The 15241-nt window shown below is 35.6% G+C and overlaps 3 protein-coding genes, 1 long non-coding RNA gene and 1 pseudogene across 4 annotated transcripts; 3 read left to right on the forward strand and 2 right to left on the reverse strand.

Moving 5' to 3' along the window:
• Window positions 1-726: 726 nt before the first annotated feature.
• Window positions 727-1224, reverse strand: LOC123888826. Its single transcript, XR_006802294.1, has 3 exons — window positions 1145-1224; window positions 949-1018; window positions 727-783 (listed from the first exon to the last, which is right to left on the reverse strand). It is a non-coding gene; the product is annotated as an uncharacterized LOC123888826 (long non-coding RNA).
• A 1243-nt stretch (window positions 1225-2467) lies between these two features.
• LOC123888822 (pentatricopeptide repeat-containing protein At2g44880) lies at window positions 2468-5438 on the forward strand. The gene has a single exon (XM_045938012.1). It carries the CDS (start codon window positions 2480-2482, stop codon window positions 4289-4291), a length of 1812 nt encoding a protein of 603 aa, XP_045793968.1. The 5' UTR covers window positions 2468-2479; the 3' UTR covers window positions 4292-5438.
• A 1204-nt stretch (window positions 5439-6642) lies between these two features.
• On the forward strand, window positions 6643-7879 carry LOC123888824 (receptor-like protein 7). The gene has a single exon (XM_045938013.1). It carries the CDS (start codon window positions 6643-6645, stop codon window positions 7684-7686), a length of 1044 nt encoding a protein of 347 aa, XP_045793969.1. The 3' UTR covers window positions 7687-7879.
• LOC123892043 lies at window positions 7719-8381 on the forward strand (annotated as a pseudogene).
• A 146-nt stretch (window positions 8382-8527) lies between these two features.
• LOC123888821 (pentatricopeptide repeat-containing protein At1g02060, chloroplastic-like) lies at window positions 8528-12187 on the reverse strand. The gene is made up of 2 exons (XM_045938011.1): window positions 9910-12187; window positions 8528-9825 (listed from the first exon to the last, which is right to left on the reverse strand). The coding sequence occupies exons 1-2, from the start codon at window positions 12129-12131 to the stop codon at window positions 9819-9821; spliced, it is 2229 nt and encodes a 742-aa protein (XP_045793967.1). The 5' UTR covers window positions 12132-12187; the 3' UTR covers window positions 8528-9818.
• Window positions 12188-15241: the final 3054 nt, after the last annotated feature.

Consider the following 15241-nt stretch of genomic DNA (forward strand, 5'->3'; position numbering starts at 1 on the left):
CCCATCTAAGTATTAAAATAAAACCATATTCTATATTTTGAAATTTTTTGTTAAATTATCAAATAAAATTTAAAGAACTTTGAAATAGCATTTATTAGTATGCTACAACAAAGATTATCTTTTATTTCCTAATTTTTGTTTTCATTGTTTGTATATTTTTACTGTACATTGTTTTATATCTTTTTGGTAAACCAAAGGTATCCTCCATGCCCAACTGTAGAGACTAATTCTCTCGAGATAACTGGGATCTATTTAAGAGATCGATGTCTCCCAACATTATTTTATATTTGATTGTTGACAAATATCTAAATATAATTTAAATATGTAATTTTTTAAATATATGTAACTATTAAGAACCATGTCAAAAAAAAAACTATTAAGATATATAAATGGGACACGAAAAAAGAATCTGACTAAATAAAGGAATAAATTACTTGTACCAGAAAAAAAAGAAAAAATTATTCATGTAAAAAAGAATAACTGAATAAGGAAGAAATTTCTACCAAAAAAATATAATAAGAAAGAAACAACAAAATTGTGGCCCACGTGATAATATCATTTTGATTACTTTTATCAAATATAAATTTTACATATCAATTTTTTTTACAGTTATTTTACATATAAATAATAACACATATAGTTTAAATTCTATCACGAACACAATCCTTCCACCACAATTCTTCTAACAATAATTGAGGTTAAGTCTTTAGTTGTTGCCAATGTTATGGGAGTTTCTCTTTACTGTTTGATCTCCTTATCATCTTCTTTTGGATCTTTTGGCCCCTTTAAATTTCAAAAAAAAAAAAGAAGAGCAAAACAAAATCAGTTGAACCCTTTGACTCAAATGTTCACACATCGAAAGGTAAATAGATTAAAAATAAAATAGAGGAAAAACTTACGAATAATTGTTGCGTTTAAGAATTATAATTTATTGATTACAAAGCTAACCTGATATTTTACATGTTTCTCCCATAATAAAATGCTAGCTTCCTTTCACCCATACTTGAATATGATCACCCTTAAAAATCAAATATCAAAAATAAAATTAAAATAGATTATTGAACAGGACTTGTACACTTGATTTAAAAAAACGCAAAAATATCAAATACATAAAAAAAAAGGAGTTTGGTTGAAAAAAACTTACATTCTTGTACATCATTTCCATTTCAATGGAAAATGATAATTTTCAAGAATCAAGATCTTTGACGTACCACAAATGCACGACACGAACCATCAGGTTCCAACTCTCTTTCAAAGCATTGATCGAAGCAACAAAATCATATGATGAAGCCATGATATATTGTAAATAAGGTTGATGATGCAAAAATATTATATGGTTGTTTTGATCTTGATGAATATAAACTTGTTATAGACGGTCTATTTATAGGTGTAAAGCTCTCAAATAATATGTTTAATGGTTTATGCGTGTCTTATATTTTTAAGTCGTAATCTTCAAAATTTAATTTCAACCAAAAATACATGAAACTGACATTATAGTGTAATTATGAAAATCGTATAAATTAGGTGGCATTATTATGAGAATGAATATTGTGATGTCATATACACTCATATACACTACATAACTACATAAATATAAAAATATGATTGTGTAATAAATTAATTCCATATTTATTAAGAGCACAATGATTGTTTTGTTTATTTTGTTTTTGATGTGTATTATATAAAAAATATAAATTAAAATTAGTAAATTACGTGTTTACAAAAAAAATCTGAATTTTGGTTTTAAAAAAATAAATTAAATAATTAGTAAAATTCATTTTATAATAATAAAAGTAAAAAAATAAAATAAAATAAACAAAACAACTGGATTGATTATAGAAAATTATCATATAAGATATTACTTTATGAGTTTATAAATCTTCCCCGTTTTATAATAATGATCTTATGATAACTTAGATGCCTTAATTTATTTGTTTCTTTTGTTATAGTGAGTTGATGACATTTGACAAAAATAATTTGTGACTACCTTAATAGCAGTAACTGATGATACTACCTTAGGAAGAAAATGATTGAATATTGTAAAAAAAAAATCTGTACGTAAATCTTTTTAACTTTCTATGTTAAAAATCATTTTAATATATTATATTTAAAATATGAGTATATATATATTTATTTTTTTGTGACAAAAAATGTATATCACATTAAAAAAAAATTAAAAATAAGGAGAGAAATTGATTTTAAATAATTGTACATGATTTCCTACCTTGAAAACAAAAACAGAAACTTTTGATATTTCCTTTTTTATCCAAAAGTATCATTGTGATATTTCAACATTAAATGTGAGGAATGAGGTTGAATGAGGAGAGGAGAGAGAAAGGAAAATAAGTCTGGCTTTTTACATATTATAGATATTATAGATTATAGATTATAGATTTTAGAATCATTTTTTTACTACTCCCAAATTTCAGAAATATAAATATAAACTGTGAATAAAGAAAGTAAAAAAGCAGAATGCAAAATGAATCACAACGAACGAACACTATGGAGCGTTACAGAAAGAAAATGTTTACACTTACTTCAATCAAAGAACAAAACTTTCACAACACTTCTTCAAATCCAAGCTTTCATTCTCAAAAACTCACTACAAAATAATCTCAATCTTGTCACTAAATTCATCTCATCTTGCACTTCATTCGCTTCTTCATCCTCCCGCAAAAACGACGCCGTTTCAATCGTTCAACACGCACGTCGTTTCTTCAACCACACGCCAACCCACAACCGCGACGAGTTTCTCTGCAACACTATTATCAATACCCATTTCTCCATTCGTCAATTCGATGAGGGTTTTATTCTTTATAAGGAGCTTTGTAGAGAGAATTTTGTACCTAGTTCTTATACTTTTACTTCGGTTTTAAAGGGTTGTGCTGCTTGTAATGGTGTGAGAGAAGGTTTGGAGGTTCATGGAGTTGTTTTGAAAAATGGGTTTTGTTTTGATTTGTATGTTGGGACTAGTTTGATTGATATGTATGTGAAATTTGGTTTTGTGGGTTTTGCTAGGAAGGTGTTTGATGAAATGTGTGTGAAGAGTTTGGTTTCGTGGACTGCAGTTATTGTTGGGTATGCGAGGTGTGGGGATATGAGTGAGGCAAGGAAGCTTTTTGATGTTATGCCGGATAAGGATATTGCTGCTTTTAATGTTATGATTGATGGGTATGTTAAGATGGGGTGTATGGATTTGGCGAGGGATTTGTTTGATAAGATGAGAGATAAGAATGTTATTTCTTGGACTAGTATGGTTCATGGTTATTGTGAGGATGGTGATGTTGATAAGGCTAGGTTTTTGTTTGATTGTATGCCTCAGAAGAATGTGCTTAGTTGGAATGCGATGATTTGGGGGTATTGTCAGAATAGAAGGCCGCATGATGCGTTGGAGTTGTTTTGTGAAATGAGGGGGAATGTGGGTGTGGAAATGAATGAAGTCACTGTTGTGAGTGTTCTTCCTGCTGTTGCTGATTTGAGTGCTTTGGATTTGGGAGGTTGGATTCATGGGTTTGTAGAAAGGAACCAGCTTGATGGATCTGTTCATGTGTGTAATGCATTGGTTGATATGTATGCAAAATGTGGGGAAATTGGAAAAGCGAAATTGGTTTTTGAGGAGATGGTGGAAAAAGATACGGGTTCTTGGAATGCTATGATAAATGGTTATGGAGTCAATGGATGTGCGAAGGAAGCGTTGGAGGTGTTTGCGGTGATGTTACGAGAAGGTTTTGAACCAAATGAGATAACTATGACTAGTGTGTTATCTGCTTGCAACCATTGTGGTATGGTAGAGGAAGGAAGAAGATGCTTCAAAGCAATGGAGAGATTTGGGATTGTGCCTCAGATCGAGCATTATGGTTGTATGATTGATCTCCTAGGAAGGGCTGGAAGCTTGGATGAAGCTGAAAATTTAATTCAGGCCATGCCTTACGATGCTAATGAGATAATATTGACTTCGTTTCTATTTGCTTGTTGTTACTTTGAAGATGTATCAAGGGCTGAAAGAGTGCTAAAAGAGGCGGTGAAAATGGAGAAGGAAGGTGCCGGAGACTATGTGATGTTGAGAAATTTGTATGCCACAGGACGACGGTGGGGAGATGTGGAGGATGTTAAACAAATGATGAAGAAAAGAGGATCAAATAAAGAGGTTGCTTGGAGTGTTATTGAGGTTGATGGTAGATTTGAAGAATTTGTGGCTGGGTATTACTTGCATTCACATTCGCATCTGGAGGTTATTCAGTCAACATTGGGGCAGTTATTTAAGCACATGAAAGTTGAAACAATTTATTAAAATTTGAAAGGGAAAGCTAAAAGAGAGAGTGGTCAAAAGGAAGCTAAAATTCGGAAAACGGAAAAATATGTCTTATTCTGCATCTCTTTCAAAATGTTTTTTAGTCCATTCAGGACCAGGATCCTAGAGTCAACCTGAAAGATAGTGATCGTTGAGTCCAGATTTGACCTTTATCATGGCAGAGTTATCAGAGATGAATTGCTTAACCAGTTCTGTTCACCGAGGAATCTTTCAGCTAGATATCTATGGTGAGTTTGTTCTATACAGCATGATAAAAAGAATGATATTCTAATTGGAGGAAAAAGACTAGGTACTGATCTGAAATTCACTGTAAGAAACAAATGATTAGACTTCTTCCCCAAATTTGGGTTCTCTGGAACGATGTTTTATAAAATACAATACCTCCATACCTGAATGAAAATGTAAAACCTCATTTTGATTGAGATCAATAAAAAACCTGAAACAAGCTCCAGTTGATTGGTTCAAATTGTCAGCTCCGTCAGTTAATCTAACTAACAATATCACATAGAGGTCCACATGTCCTTCAATGTCTAGGTTGAGTCAACAGACGAAAAAATGAATGCTTAAATACAAGTGTGGCGAAGGTCAACCGTGCTTCCCTTAAGAAGTTTGGGGAGACTGCTGAAAAGTGCTTGTCTGAGTATGGAGTGGACAGGCCATCCATGGTAGATGACCCGTGGAATCTTCAATATGCTTTGCAGTTCCAAGAGACCTAATAAAATCTCTTGGAACCTGAAGATCGTAGCACAAACCACATTATCGGAATTCTGTTCACCGTCTTGAGCATTTCGTTAAAAGTGCGAGTATGATCAATGGGGCAACTCTGTCACTGATGATGATGCAGAAGATAAGTTCCTATTGTGTGTCCATGATTCTGGCCATAAGCCATTGAGTATAGTTACTGTTTTGGCCTTTTACTAATTGAAAAGTCCCAATTGATGAATGAAGGTATATTTCTGTTTGGTTATTGCTTGTGTAATCCTTGCTTTTTTTGCTTATATAAGCAAGTTACTGTATAATATCCATAAGATCTGTTGTACTTTGTGTAAGGCAATTAACAGTTCAGCTCCACAAATTGTTCTTACATGTTACAAAAAATGTTCTGTAGAAAATGATTTAGCTATTAGTTGTTTCTCTCTCCCGGTATCAAACCAACACTAACTTTTGATGTATTTTTGCACGGTGTCCGACATACAATGTCCATTTTTATGTCAAAACAACCCCGACAAAAACATTGAAAGTTATGTTGACAACTTGAACACATATTGTTGCGTCTAATACCAAATAAAATTGCATAGAAACAGTCCAAATTGAAACTCTTACAATCGACCATGTCAAAATCAGTGTTGTTACTTGTTAAAATCGAGTTTTAACTCATAAAATCATACGACTTTACGAGTTTAGGTGTGAAAAGCTGGTTAAATCAAATGTAAACTCGTTTTTCGGTAAAGTCGTGGAAAAAAAACTATTTTAACCGATTTAGCTCGTTTTTCAAGTCTGACAACAACCTTGACTCAAGATATTAAATTGGTTATGTATGGAATTGATTGGAGGGAATAGTTAGATTGAAACAATAAGTACGAGTAGCCAGAGAATGAGAGTAAATTACGAAGTATTAATAATATAGACGACAAATGTAGAGAATATAGACAACAAAAATTGTGAATGAACAGAAAATGAAGGACAGTTTTTTTTGGAGTTGGTTAAGTTAGCTTCTCCATTGGGGTAACATAGATATATACCTGTGATGTCATTCCAAACCAAAATGCACGGTCAACGATAGTCAACTTCACTAGAAAACATTTTCAGTTGTTAGTTATATGCAGTCCACTTTTGTAGTATAAGTGTCATGAATATGAAAGCCATGCCTTGTTGCAATTTAAGGAAGGCTTTCTATTGAATCTCACACAATCATGATGAATTGTGAACAACATTGAACAATCGAATACAGAGAAGTGAAAACGAGAGAGATGAAAGAGAGCATAGCTCAAAGCAATTCTGTTATTCAATCATGAGAATCAAAAAGTTAGTTACAAAATGAACTCTTCTATCCTATATATACAATCAGTTTCTATAAGGAAAGGGATAAGTGGATTATCTACAAAATGGATGCACATGTGTGTTTACAATGAGTATACACTTCTAGCTTATACATACACGTGTGATACTTTCACATCGATAAGTCTGCGTCTTTGAATCCTTTCGGTTATCCTAAAACAGCATCTTGGAATTCCAGCACAGATTGCTGCTCATGGGATGGCATTAAATGTGATGGACGCACAAATCAAGTGATTCACATTGATCTTAGTAGCAGTCAACTCTATGGTAGAATGGATGCAAACAGCAGTCTCTTTCGCCTTGTACACCTTCAAAATCTTGATCTTTCTGATAATGACTTCAATTACTCTCAAATCCCGTCCAAAATAGGTGAGCTTTCAAATAGCATATTTTCTGGAGAAGTTCCACCACAAGTTTCACAGTTGTCGAAGTTGTTGTGTCTTGATCTAGGCTCGAATCCTAAAACAAGTCCTAAAGTTAGGGAAGTCAATCCATTGAAACTCAAATTGTCTAGTCTCAAAAGCATAATTCAAAACTCAACAAAACTTGAGATACTTCTACTTAGTTACGTGACTATTTCATCTACTTTACCGGACACACTCACAAATCTAACTTCGTTGAAAGCAATATCTCTTTACAATTCTGAATTGTATGGTGAATTTCCAATTGGAGTGTTTCATCTTCCAAACTTAGAACTTCTGAATTTGAGATATAATCCAAATCTCAATAGTAGGTTGCCTGAGGATACAGGTCTTTATGGTACACTGCCAGTATCCATTAGAAAGCTTAGTTCTTTACTTATCCTATCAATTCGAAATCGCCATTTTTTTGGGTATATTCCTTCGCTTGGAAACCTGACACAACTCATGTCTATAAGCCTTCAAAATAACAAATTTAGGGACGACCCGTCTGCTTCCTTGGCAAATATAACCAAACTAAGTCACTTGGTTATTGGTTCCAATGAATTTACTATTGAGACCATCTCGTGGATAGGAAAGCTCTCATCATTAATTGCTTTCGATATATCCTCAGTCAATATTAAGGGTGAAATTCCATTATCTTTTTCAAATCTCACCCAACTAGAAGTAATAGATGCATCAAATAGCAATATAAAGGGTGAAATTCCATCATGGATAATAAACATAACAAATTTAGCTGTTTTGAACCTACGCTCTAATTTTTTTCATGGAAACCTAGAACTTGAGACGTTTCTGAAGCTCAAAAATCTAGTTGTACTTGATTTATCAGTCAACAAACTGTCCTTGATTGTGGGGAAAAGTACGTCTAATGTACTGATTCTCGAATGTGCATGTTAAGTTTGGACTCATGCAACCTTGTTGAGATTTCAATGTTTTTTAGAGATCTCAGCGATCTGGAATTTGTTAAGTTGAAGGACAATAATATAGCATCACTACCCAATTGGTTGTAGAAAAAAGCAAATCTACAAGGCTTGGACGTTTCCTACAATTCATTGACAGGAACAATTCATTGACACTAGGTGCTCTGGAAATATGACGTGCACGTTTCCGAAGCTACACATCATCGACCTTTCTCACAATGAGTTCTCTGGAAGTTTTCCAACAGAAATGATCCAAAGTTGGAAAGCAATGAAAACTTCCAATACAAGTCAATTACAGTACAATCAAAGTTCACAAGTTGTGAATATCTACAATAAACAAGTGATTGTGACAAGAGAGATTCCTTACTCGTCATGATGTCAAACAAAGGGATGCTCAGGGTTTATCAGAAGCTTCAACAATTTTACAGCAACTTCATAGCCATTGATATTTCAAGTAACAAAATCAGTGGAGAGATACCACGTGTCATAGGAGACCTGAAGGGTCTTATTTTGCTCAATTTGTCAAATAACATCCTTAATTGCAGCATTCCACCTTCCTTGGGGAAACTTTCAAACCTTGAAGCACTGGATCTTCCTCTCAAAAATCTTTCAGGAACAATTCCCCAACAGTTGGCACAAATAACCTTTTTGGAGTTAGAAATTCATTTGTAGCACTGTATATTCCCCCATCTCCTTGGATAGGTTCCACAAAAACTGCAGCAATATTGCCCTGCCGAATTAACTCTACAGCAGCCGGTGCATTTCCATACTCTAAAAAGTTCACTCCAGGCATAACAGGTTCAAAAGGTGTTCTATACTGTACTTTACTCGTCAAAGCAAGTGCACCCAAGGTTCTCCCATGGAAGCAATTTCTAAAAGCTATGAACTCAGTAGTGGGCACTTTCCCTTCAGTACACCCACTCATCAATCACGGTGTTCAGCTGACTTGCACTGATAGACCCCTACACGGCAAACACAAAAACTGGGCATAACAGATTCCATGAACAGGATGTGAGAACAATGGAGTCCAGACTCCAGACATCTATTTTCCGAACAGGACATTCAGTTGGTGAGTTAAAAAATGCTGAAGGAGTTTTACATAAGAAGTCCGGGATTCAAACTCTGATAAATAACAAAACTACTCCTTTCAGTCCTTTTTATAAGGAACCGTTTGGAAAAAAAATTTGGTCCTTTTTATAAGAAACTTTGACCAATTTTCAAATGTTTTAAATGTTTAATTTCACTTATGCCCTTATTTACTATGAGAGATAATATTAAAAATAAGTAAGTTAGTTGAATTAAGAGTAATTAAATAAGGGTATACATGGAATAAATTTAAATTTTTATGAGTATTAAATGAAAATAACCATGTACAATGTGCTTCCTTGGTCTGTGTGATTTTTTCAAAGTGTTCCTTATAAAAAGGACCGGAGGGAGTACTAATTTACAAAGTTACCTATACAAAAAGCTTCAGAGTTCAGATAGCATGCATGTTTCAGCCAAAATTAGAAAATTTAAAAGTAAGGACAACAGTAAGTTCCATTAGTTAGTTAGAAGGAATCAGTGAGATAAATTAGGAAATCAAAACCGAGGGATTCATTCTGCAACTCGATAGCTTTTATATGACACGAGACATTCTTTGTGAAGGGGAAAACCTTGAAGAGATTTCTATCCTCCACTTTTTGTTCAGCTTCGCTAAAATATTTCCTTTCTCTCATCTTAAAACGCGGGCTTTAGGCCTAACTGCAGAAGTACCGAGGAAGTACTCTAACAGGCTTATATAAAGATTTCTTATAATCTTGGCAATGTCAATTACTGTACAATTAAGTTCAATAAATTCAATTTTTTACAACACATGGAGATAACAAGAAGCTGAAAGTCTATATCTCTCAAAATGGTCAAACGTATATCCGTAGGGAAAACTTACAATGTATTCCCAATATTTTATCAGCCTCTGATGATAGTCCGAGGAAGCAGTAGAATAATCCAAATAGAGTCACCTTCTTAGACACAGCGCTCATCTACTCCTGAACAAGAGGTTCCCTAGTCTTCATTGACTCAGATGATAATGGATCCCTAACCTCTTGTTAATAAAATAGTAAATATCAACTACCACCTGCAGAAGCTTGTGATTTTAAATTTTAAAAATCAAAATGGAAAAGTTCAAAACAGGAGTGAAAAAGCCGTAAATGTAACTCACATTTTATCAGGCCTGGACTTCTTAGCGATATTATTTCGTTCAGATCGGCCAAAGTTCTCTGCTTTTGGTATTCTCTTTGATATAAATGCAGCCTCCTCTATTCTTCCACCTGCCTCTAAAGCAGTTACCAGATCATTGAGACATGTCATGTCCTGATGCAAACCTTTCTCCACCAATTCATAGCATAAACTAAATGCTTCTGAAGCCTTGTTAATTTTGCAAAGATCGAGAATAACAATATTACACAAATCAATGTCGATATTCTGATTATTCATCAAACCAAAAAGCAACATTTTGCATGCTTCTGATGCCCTTCCTTTGTTGCAAAGAAATTGAACAACTTCATCCATTTTAACACAGTACCCATTCTTATAAATCAACTCGTTAATTTTAAATGCTTTATCATGCTGACCACGTTCAAAAAGTAGCTGTAAACACTTAGTTGAAAGGTTTATATTTTGTCTGATATCTCTCTCCAACATCATGACAATAACACCGGCAGACTCATTAACATAGCCCTTTTCCAAAAGTCTAGAGAGTATAGAATGCCATGTATTTGTTTCTGGTTGATAAGAGCTCTTTAGCATTTTCTCTAGTGTCTCCTTTGCAAGGAGAGGCTTATCCTTCTGAAGCAAACCATCGATCAAATAGTCATAAATATCAACATCGGGAAGAAAATCCCTTCTCAGCATCCATATTAAAAGCCCATATCCATTTTCAAATGCACCTTCTTTACAGTGCCCCAAAATCACTATCTTGTATGATAGGGGATCTTGTGTTCCCCTTTTCATTAGCTGTCTGAGTAGCCTTTCGGCCTTCTTTGTTTTCCCATGTTCACACAAATACCGAAAAATAGGCCTATAAGAAGCAGCCAGCGGCTTTGGGCCATAATCACGTAACAAAATTTCCTCCTCAAGTAACTCATCCAAAAGCCTTTCTGCTTTATCATAGTCCTCTTTCAGACATAAACTTCGTATCAGAACACTGTATGAGGCTGAATCTGCTGAGACCTCTAATTTTTGCATGTTTTTGAAAATCTTGAATGCTTCATCAAGGTTTCCATCACAACAATGTGAACTAATCAGTGTATTGAAGGTACATGCATCTGGAATAGATCCACCATCACCTTCCATTTGTTCCAAAATATCTTTCATTTTATCCCACTTGTTCGACTCACAAAGTCCTTTTACAATTGTATTATATGTATTTATATTCGGCTTAAGCCCTCTACCATTCATCTCTTCAAGAATAACCAAGGCCTCATCGAGTTCTTGTTTCATACAATACCCTCGAATCAAAGTCGTATATGTAACAACATCAGGACTCAAATCTTTGCATTTCTTACTCATACCATTCACCAAATTACGCGCCACCTTAATCTTCCCTACTCTACACAACCCATCGACAAGCGTGTTATACGTAACAACGTCTGGATCACAATTGAATCTTGTCATTTCTCTAAAGAAATGAAACCCTTCATCAACCCTAGAATTCTTACAAAACCCTCGAATCAAAATGTTAAAGGTGTAAATATCCGGCGTAACACCATACGTGTTAAGCATTTCATCATACACCTCTTTAGCCATATTTGCCCTACCCCTTTTAAGCAAAACTAACAAGACACTATTAAACGTAACCACAGACGGCGAAACACCAATCGATTTCATAGTCTCAAAAAGCTTCATAGACTCTTTAAACAAACCAGCTTCACCATAACTCCTAATTAAGCTATTAAAAAACTTATCTTTAAGCTTAACTTCACCATTAGACCTTTTCTCAATAGAAAATATAAAATTTCTAGCTACATTAAGATTCTTTTCACGACCCAAAATTTCTAACATCATAAAATAGGATCGAGGATTATGAGAGAAACCCTTTTCATGTACCCAATTGAAAAACATAAAGGCTTTTGATGGTACTTTAATATGACGCAGTGTTTGAAGAACAGTGGTTTTGGAAAGTGAAGTTGTGAATGATGATAATAACTCATTTGACCAAGGTTTGAAATTTATTAGATTAACCATTGTTTTAGCTGTTTTGCTTGAGTTTCTTGATCTGGGTTTTTCATCTTGAACAAATTCTTCTTGTTGTTGTTGTTCAACTCCATTGATGACATTTTGTGTTTGAACAGAACAAAAGCACCTGAGAGAAGAAGATGAGTGTGAAGTGAAATTGGAAATTGAAATGAGACATTGATTTGATGATATAGTTCGAAAATGCATATTTTGTGTACGGAGGAAGATTCAGCGGTTGTTGTTGCTGAACATAGGAGAGTGACAAAAGAAGGGTTTTTCCTTGTCGGCCAATAACGGTTTTAATTTTTAAATTTTTTTTTTTATTTAAAAAAAAAAACCTTTTTAATTTTAATTAGCCTAAATTGCAATTTTGATCCATGTTTCCTAATTGTGCGATTTCGGGTTTGGGGTTTAGGGTTTCAATTTAGGGTTTGGGTTTAGGGTTTAGGGTTAAGGGTTTAGGGTTGGGGTTGGGGTTGGGGTTTGGGGTTTGGGGTTTGGGGTTTGGGGTTTAGGGTTTGGGGGTTGGGTTTGGGGTTTAGGGTTTGGGGTTTAGGGTTAACGGTTTAGGATTACGGGTTTGGTGTTTGGGGTTTAGGGTTTAGGGTTTGGGGTTAAGGGTTTATAGGGTTTGGGGTTTAGGGTTTGGATTTAGGGTTAAGGGTTTAGGGTTTGGGGTTTAGGGTTTGGGGTTTAGGGTTTGTGGTTTGGCGTTTGGGGTTTAGGGTTAAGGGTTTGGGTAAACCCTAAACCCAAACTGAAGGGTTTTTCCTTGTCGGCCAATAACTGTTTTAATTTTTTAATTTTTTTTTTATTTAAAAAAAAAACCTTTTTAATTTTAATTAGCCTAAATTGCAATTTTGATCCATGTTTCCTAATTGTGCGATTTCGGGTTTGGGATTTAGGGTTTCAATTTAGGGTTTGGGTTTAGGGTTTAGGGTTAAGGGTTTAGGGTTGGGGTTGGGGTTGGGGTTTGGGGTTTGGGGTTTGGGGTTTGGGGTTTAGGGTTTGGGGGTTGGGTTTGGGGTTTAGGGTTTGGGGTTTAGGGTTAACGGTTTAGGATTACGGGTTTGGTGTTTGGGGTTTGGGGTTTAGGGTTTGGGGTTAAGGGTTTATAGGGTTTGGGGTTTAGGGTTTGGATTTAGGGTTAAGGGTTTAGGGTTTAGGGTTTGGGGTTTAGGGTTTGGGGTTTAGGGTTTGTGGTTTGGCGTTTGGGGTTTAGGGTTAAGGGTTTGGGTAAACCCTAAACCCAAACTGAAGGGTTTTTCCTTGTCGGCCAATAACTGTTTTAATTTTTTAATTTTTTTTTTATTTAAAAAAAAAAACCTTTTTAATTTTAATTAGCCTAAATTGCAATTTTGGTCCATGTTTTCTAATTGTGCGATTTCGGGTTTGAGGTTTAGGGTTCAGGGTTTAGGGTTAAGGGTTTAGGGTTGGGGTTGGGGTTTGGGGTTTGGGGGTTCGGGTTTGGGGTTTAGGGTTTAGGGTTAGGGTTTGGGGTTTAGGGTTTGGGGTTTAGGGTTAACGGTTTAGGATTTGGGGTTTCGGGTTTGGTGTTTGGGGTTTAGGGTTTAGGGTTTAGGGTTTGGGGTTTAGGGTTTAGGGTTAAGGGTTAAGGGTTTAGGGTTTGGGGTTTGGATTTAGGGTTAAGGGTTTAGGGTTTGGGGTTTAGGGTTTGGCGTTTGGGGTGTAGGGTTTAGGGTTTAGGGTTTAGGGTTTGGGTAAACCCTAAACCCCAAACCCTAACCCCGAACCCCCAAATCCTAAACCCCAAACCCTACACCCAAAACCCTTAACCCAAACCCAAAACCCTAACCCTTAACCCCAAACCCTAAACACCAAACCCCAAACCCTAAACCCCAAACCCTATACCCTAAACCCTTAACCCCAAACCCTAAACACCAAACCCCAAACCCTAAACCCCAAACCCCAAACCCTAAACCCTTAACCCTAAACAATAAACCCCAAACCCTAAACCCTAAACCCCAAACCCGAACCCCCAAACCCTAAACCCTAAAGTTCAAAACCCCAAACCCTAAACCCCAACACTAAACCCTATACCCAAACCCTAAACCTTAAACCATAAACCCCAAACCCTAAACCCTAAACCTCAAACCCTAAACCCTAAACCCTAACCCTAAACCCCAAACCCGAACCCCCAAACCCTAAACCCTAAACCTCAAACCCCAAACCCTAAACCCCAACACTAAACCCTAAACCCAAACCCTAAACCTTAAACCCTAAACCCCAAACCCTAAACCCTAAACCCCAAACTCCAAACCCTAAACCCAAAACCATAAACCCTAAACCCTAAAACCTAAACCCCAAACCCTAATCCTAAACCCCAAACCCGAAACCCTTAACCCCAAACCCTAACCCTAACCCAATCCCTAAACACAAACCCAAAACCCTAAACCCTAATCCATGTGCTCAGCTGAGTCCTCTCCGAACTGCAGGAGATAGTTGCCCATCATACGGCTCACCAACTTCACTTGCCTCTATGGTAGACTCGCTCTGGGCTCCCTAAACCCTAAACCCTCATATGATAATAAACTGGTGGTTAAAACAAAAAAACGTGACGGTGGTCAACTAATTCATTTATTTTGGGATGGAAGGATGAAGTGGCATATTTGAAAATCAAGAAACGTATCCCCATTACCAGGCTACCTCCCTCCTAGCACCTGATACACACATCAGTTTCACATGATGAAATACAAAATGAAGAACTAAAATAGATTGGCACAGTCTAAACGGATTTGATAGAGGTACCTTTAGCTTAAAATCAACAACAACAACCACTAGGCCATGTGAAAATAAAAAATCACTCCTTCGTACTCCTTCATTATATATTCATTCACTCCTCACTAGACTCCTCCATTTTGAGCTTCCTAAAATCAGACACCAAACCTAAAATCACTCTTTCATACTCCTTCATTACCTCACTCCTCACTTAGACTCCTCCATTTTGAGCTTCCTAAAATCAGACACCAAACCTAAAATCACTCTTTCATACTCCTTCATTACCTCACTCCTCACTTAGACTCCTCCATTTTGAGCTTCCTAAAATCAAACACCAAACCTAAAATCACTCCTTCATACTCCTTCATTATATTCACTCCTTCATTACCTTCTACAATGAGTATCTCCACATGCTTCCTCTTTCTCTGTTTATTTAGTTATTTTTTGTCTTCAATGCATTTGACTAGAGCAAACTTCTAATTCTAAGTGGTTTACTTCTGAAAGTTCACTTAGTATTATAGTATCAGTTTTTTTCCTATTAAATGAACTAAGATTTAGCTTGTTTTGGCCTAACAAAC

Source organism: Trifolium pratense, linkage group LG6 (assembly GCF_020283565.1).
Source record: "Trifolium pratense cultivar HEN17-A07 linkage group LG6, ARS_RC_1.1, whole genome shotgun sequence".
In the NCBI taxonomy this organism is placed as follows: domain Eukaryota; kingdom Viridiplantae; phylum Streptophyta; class Magnoliopsida; order Fabales; family Fabaceae; genus Trifolium; species Trifolium pratense.